This window comes from Hylobates moloch, unplaced genomic scaffold, assembly GCF_009828535.3.
Source record: "Hylobates moloch isolate HMO894 unplaced genomic scaffold, HMol_V3 SCAFFOLD_16, whole genome shotgun sequence".
NCBI classification, from domain to species: domain Eukaryota; kingdom Metazoa; phylum Chordata; class Mammalia; order Primates; family Hylobatidae; genus Hylobates; species Hylobates moloch.
Window position 1 is genome coordinate 17,356,963 of NW_026652291.1, and position 6,119 is coordinate 17,363,081.

Here is a 6,119-nt window from a genome sequence, read left to right on the forward strand (position 1 = left end):
TTTAGGACAGCCTTACAGTGTTTTGCAACTCTGTCTGGGAGCACACACAGAACTCCGAATCCACATAAGCAGCTCATAAAGGGATACTTAGAAGGGTGTTGACTGCCTGCTTCATTGTTCCTTGTTCACTAGCGCACCCTAGTGACCATCTTTGCTGGGTGATAGTGACTTGCAAAGGTAAATATTTACTCCCAGATAGCCCACAGGAGAAAGCTACAGATTTCCATATGAACTTTAAAGTAGTTTTTTCCAATTCTGTGAAGAAAGTCATTGGTAGCTTGATGGGGATGGCATTGAATCTATAAATTACCTTGGGCAGTATGGCCATTTTCACGATATTGATTCTTCCAACCCATGAGCGTGGAATGTTCTTCCATTTGTTTGTATCCTCTTTTATTTCATTGAGCAGTGGTTTGTAGTTCTCCTTGAAGAGGTCCTTCACATCCCTTGTAAGTTGGATTCCTAGGTATTTTATTCTCTTTGAAGCAATTGTGAATGGGAGTTCACTCATGATTTGGCTCTCTGTTTGTCTGTGATTGGTGTACAAGAATGCTTGTGATTTTTGTACATTGATTTTGTATCCTGAGACTTTGCTGAAGTTGCTAATCAGCTTAAGGAGATTTTGGGCTGAGACAGTGGGGTTTTCTAGATATACAATCATGTCATCTGCAAACAGGGATAATTTGACTTCCTCTTTTCCTAATTGAATACCCTTTATTTCCTTCTCCTGCCTGATTGCTCTGGCAGTGGGCAAAGGACATGAACAGACACTTCTCAAAAGAAGACATTTATGCAGCCAAAAAACACATGAAGAAATGCTCATCATCACTGGCCATCAGAGAAATGCAAATCAAAACCACAGTGAGATACCATCTCACACCAGTTAGAATGGCCATCGTTAAAAAATCAGGAAACAACAGGTGCTGGAGAGGATGTGGAGAAATAGGAACACTTTTACACTGTTGGTGGGACTGTAAACTAGTTCAACCATTGTGGAAGTCAGTGTGGCGATTCCTCAGGGATCTAGAACTAGAAATACCATTTGACCCAGCCATCCCATTACTGGGTATATACCCAAAGGACTATAAATCATGCTGCTATAAAGACACATGCACACGTATGTTTATTGCGGCACTATTCACAATAGCAAAGAGTTGGAACCAACCCAAATGTCCAACAACGATAGACTGGATTAAGAAAATGTGGCACATATACACCATGGAATACTATGCAGCCATAAAAAATGATGAGTTCATGTCCTTTGTAGGGACATGGATGAAACTGGAAAACATCATTCTCAGTAAACTATCGCAAGGACAAAAAACCAAACACCGCATGTTCTCACTTATAGGTGGGAATTGAACAGTGAGAACTCATGGACACAGGAAGGGGACCATCACACTCCGGGGACTGTTGTGGGGTTGGGGGAGGGGGGAGGGACAGCATTAGGAGATATACCTAATGCTAAATGACGAGTTAATGGGTGCAGGAAATCAACATGGCACATGGATACATATGTAACAAACCTGCACATTGTGCACATGTACCCTAAAACCTAAAGTATAAAAAAAAAAAAAAAAAAAAAAGCTACAGATTTCTCTGGCGTAGCACAGAAACCAAATGAACCTCAAGAACCACTTACTGGTGCAGGAACTCAAATCGTATCCTACAGCTCTAATGATGCAGGAGAGAGTTGTCTGAAAGGAAAAACCAAAAGCAGCTGGACCAAACCAAAGGGGGCTTGGCACAGAGAAGTTAGAATTCTAACTCTAAGAAGTGGCAGCAGCTGTCGAGCCTCATGGTCTGCTGCGCTGTGTTGCTGATTGGGTTTGGGCTTGTTGAAAGGAGCCACAGGTCACATTTCTTGCCCAGCTGCCTTTGCCGTAGGACTCAGTGGTGCTAGATGTGGTTACAACCCTGGTCCGGTGGGAATGTCTGTAATCACTCATCACCTAATACCATAGTTACCAATCCATTGCTAGTATCTGTCATCTTAGAAACGGCCACTGCCTGCTTCGTTAGGCAACAGCATTTCCCAGAGAGAGATCGAGGCTGATGTCCGTTATTTCCAGGAGCTTCCTCACTTCTTTAGGATGGTGGGTTGGGCTTGCAACCTGTTTTGCATGGCTGCCTCCAGCAGTGTCTGTAGGAAGGTTAGAATAAATAGGCTAATTATTCAGAATAAATGACTGGTCCTTTCAATGGAACAGCCAGTCAATGCAATCAAGCAACTGGCCAGTTTGGTTTGATGGATTTTTACTGTGATCCTTATTTATAAAATAAAGGGATTGGCCTCAGAGGTCCCTTTTAGTTCTAGTTTATGGTGACTCTAATTACTCAGCCTAATTGACCCTTTGGAGTAGCGCTATGTAAACACCATTCCTCAGTTAGCATTAAATCACTATTGCTGGCATCAAAGTCCCAGTAATGCCATTAAAGCTAATTTTACTTTCACACTTCCACTTGTCTCTTAGTAAATGTACGAGTGCTTAAGATGGAAATGGTTCCAAGAATTCCAAACCTAGGGGGTGATATGATTATATTTGATTTTTATTAAAATAAATTTAGAGAAGTGTAAGAAAAAACAATGACAGCCAGGCCTGATCTGTTGTCCTGTAGTTCAGAGTCACTCATCCTCAACGCTCAGGTTGAGCATTAGTAGGTCAAGTTGGCCACTGGCGTTTTTTATTTCTGGTATTAAGGTTAGTGGTCAAGAATTGAGGGAAGTAAAGCCTCAAGTTAGGCTTTTTTGGGTAAGGGATGGGTACCCCCCTTGCCCTCTAGCCCCAGTCCACCTTGTACACAGCAAACCTAAGTGTTACACGATGATGGATGACGTCTTCACTACATGGAATGGAATATGTGTTCTCTGCAAAGACCATATGCTAGATCACAGTTAAAGTAACATTTGGTTGTTTTCAGGGGGAAACGCTGGCATCAATTATCGGGAGTGGTATAAGCCCTTAGTGTGGTTTTGGATCCTTGTTGGCCTTGCCTACTTTGCAGCTGTCCTCAGTATGATTGGAGATTGGCTACGGGTTCTGTCCAAAAAGACAAAAGAAGAGGTAGGACCCCTTCGTAACTCTATGAATGGTCTTGAGAACAGATGAGCTTGTGTCCAGAATTGCCTGTCTCTGTCCTGTGGGCTGGAGTGTTTCTGGCTCAGGTGTGGGTGGGGGGGTGGGGGGGGCAGGTCATAGGCTTCCTCATGTTGAATCATTCTTTCAAAGCTAAGGAGAATAGAATACAGTTATTTCTGGATTCTTTTTTTGGCAGGTGAGAAAATATGGTGATTCGTTTACCAGCCCATAAATCCTGGAAAAACTAGTAAACAACAGCTGATTTAAAAAAAATGAAAATGAAAATAAATAGTCAGGAGAGGTAGACTACTGCTGAGTGTGTGGGAGGGTGTGCAGCCTGTCCTTCTGGTCTCAGGGTCTGTGCGGAAAGGCAGTTGAACGCCAAGAACCTTTCCCAATTCAGTAAGAAACTGAAATCATGCAACAGTGGCCAGCTACGGGGAGGTGAGCCCAACGGGCCTTTTTCACTTATATCCCCTCTTGGTTGTCGCATCCATAGAGACAAATATACATCCCTGAGGACAGAGCCGTGCATGTAACTTTACATGAAGGGAAGTAAAGGAAGACATAAGAAGCAAAGATAAATTTTGTGATGAAAAAATAAATATTCATGTAGCTCTCTTAGGAAGAGAGGAAAAGAAAGGAGGAAGGCCAAGGAAGGAGAAAAAAAAAAAAGAGCTAAAAGGAAGGGAGATAAGAAAAACCAAAGAAATAAAGAGAAGACCAGCCTCTGTTTGCTTCATTCTGTATAAAAGGCCCCAGGAGAAAGTTGCTGAATGGAGAGATTTCCCATATCATTTTCCTGGGCCCATATGCTAATTTTCCTGGTTTACATAAGTAAGCCAGGAAACTAAGCAATGCAATTTCCAGACTGGTTCCCCAGACAGCTAACTGACCTGCTGAAAATCAGCTATAACAAAAGAGAAGGAAACAACATGAATATTGACTTTCCTGAATGCACAAATTTGAGTTCCTCATTTGCAGAGGGAAGCATGGGACTTGTACTGTCTGCTCTGTTCATTAAAAGCCAAGAAATTTGGTGCTGATCCTCAGGGAAGACTCCACTCTAAGGAGGCCTGTTCTGTGGGCTTTGGCAGAACAGGCCCTCTTCCTGCACCCCGACCAGGGGAAGTGGGTTACCAGCTGCCCTGGAGCATCTTCTTAAACCAGGGAAAGCCCCACAGCACATGACCATAGCATGGCCCAGATAGGGTGGCCAACCATCCCAGTTTTCCCAGGACTGAGGGAGTTCCCAGGACATAGGACTTTGCTTTAAAACTGGGACAGCCCCAGGCAAACTGGAACAGGTTGATCACCCTGCCCGGATAGAAAACCAGAAAGGCAGGGAGGGCAGAAGGCCTGCTGAACATCTGCTGTGCCCAGGACTGAGTGAGGTGCATTTCCTCATCTCAGGTGAGCTATATATGGTCACTCAAGTGTATGTTGGGGGAATGAGGCCATGCAATTGACAAAAGAGAGCTCGAAGCCAGGCCTGTCCAACTCCACATTTTAACCTCTCCTGCAGAATGCCGTCCCCCTCTCTTTAAGTCACCATCTCCAAATCTCAGGCTTCTTGGGGTTGCCCACCACGTGTGTCTCCCTGAGCCACCTTATTCACTAGCCAATTAGGGATGGGTGTCCAGGTGGCAGAAGTACTAGGGCAGAAGGTAGCATTTGCACCTCTCCCTGGGCACGTGCCACGTCACCTCCTGGCCTCCCCGTGGGGACACCCGAGGGCTGTGGGTGCTGGGAGGCCAAGCAGGGAGGCATTTGTCAGCATATTGTTGCTCTTCTGTCTCTTGGCCAGGTGGGTGAAATCAAGGCCCATGCGGCGGAATGGAAGGCCAACGTCACGGCCGAGTTCCGGGAGACACGGCGAAGGCTCAGCGTGGAGATCCACGATAAGCTGCAGCGGGCGGCCACCATCCGCAGCATGGAGCGCCGGCGGCTGGGCCTGGACCAGCGGGCCCACTCACTGGACATGCTGTCCCCCGAGAAGCGCTCTGTCTTTGCCGCCCTGGACACCGGCCGCTTCAAGGCCTCGTCCCAGGAGAGCATCAACAACCGACCCAACAACCTGCGCCTGAAGGGGCCGGAGCAGCTGAACAAGCACGGGCAGGGTGCGTCCGAGGACAACATCATCAACAAGTTCGGGTCCACCTCCAGACTCACCAAGAGGAAAAACAAGGACCTCAAAAAGACCTTGCCCGAGGACGTTCAGAAAATCTACAAGACCTTCCGGAATTACTCCCTGGACGAGGAGAAGAAAGAGGAGGAGACAGAAAAGATGTGTAACTCGGACAACTCCAGCACAGCCATGCTGACGGACTGTATCCAGCAGCACGCTGAGATGGAGAACGGAATGATACCCACGGACACCAAAGACCGGGAGCTGGAGAACAACTCATTACTTGAAGACAGAAACTAAATGTGAAGGACATTGGTCTTGGACTGAGCGTTGTGTGTGTGTGTGTGTGTTTTTAATATTCACACTGAGACACGTGCCTTAAACAGACTTATTAGTCCAAAATTACATAGCATTGAAGAATATATTTCACTGTGCCATAAACAACTGAAAGCTTGCTCTGCCAAAAGGAATCAGAGAACAAGAACTTCATTTCAGATAGCAACCACAGGACACACCAAGAGTGTCCGTGCACGTAGCCGGTTCTGGCCGTACATGTTAAGGGCATTTCAGTGGCAGTGCTGTACCCCTGGGCAGTGCTACCTGGGCACACACGTAGACAAGGGCAGCTATTCCTTAGACCAGCCTCCTGAAAGAAACAGGTGTGTCTTTTTAGTGGAGTCGTTAGCAATATGTGCACACGCAGAAGGGGACCTGATTGGGGGTGAATTGGTTATGTGTAACAAGGGTTGGAGTTGACATTTTGGCATGTGCTCTGAGCTTGAATTTTGACAGAAACCATTCAGTGCATCATACCTAGTCTTTCTATGCTCCAAATGAATGTCTGTGGGGACCTGAGAGCACCTGGAATTTGTTGGAAGTAGAACAGAGCACACGTATTAAAAGGTGCAATT

The 6,119-nt window shown here is 45.9% G+C and overlaps 1 protein-coding gene across 2 annotated transcripts in view; it reads left to right on the forward strand.

Moving 5' to 3' along the window:
- The window catches only part of KCNK10 (potassium two pore domain channel subfamily K member 10), a 148,389-nt gene extending 142,764 nt beyond the window's left edge, over positions 1–5,625 (forward strand). For both annotated transcript variants that reach the window (XM_032179905.2, XM_032179903.2), the window contains exons 6-7: positions 2,923–3,065; positions 4,888–5,625. In XM_032179905.2, coding sequence (XP_032035796.1) covers positions 2,923–3,065; positions 4,888–5,508 — 764 coding nt within the window. In that variant the 3' untranslated portion in view covers positions 5,509–5,625. The remainder of the gene's footprint in view (positions 1–2,922; positions 3,066–4,887) is intronic.
- Positions 5,626–6,119: the final 494 nt, after the last annotated feature.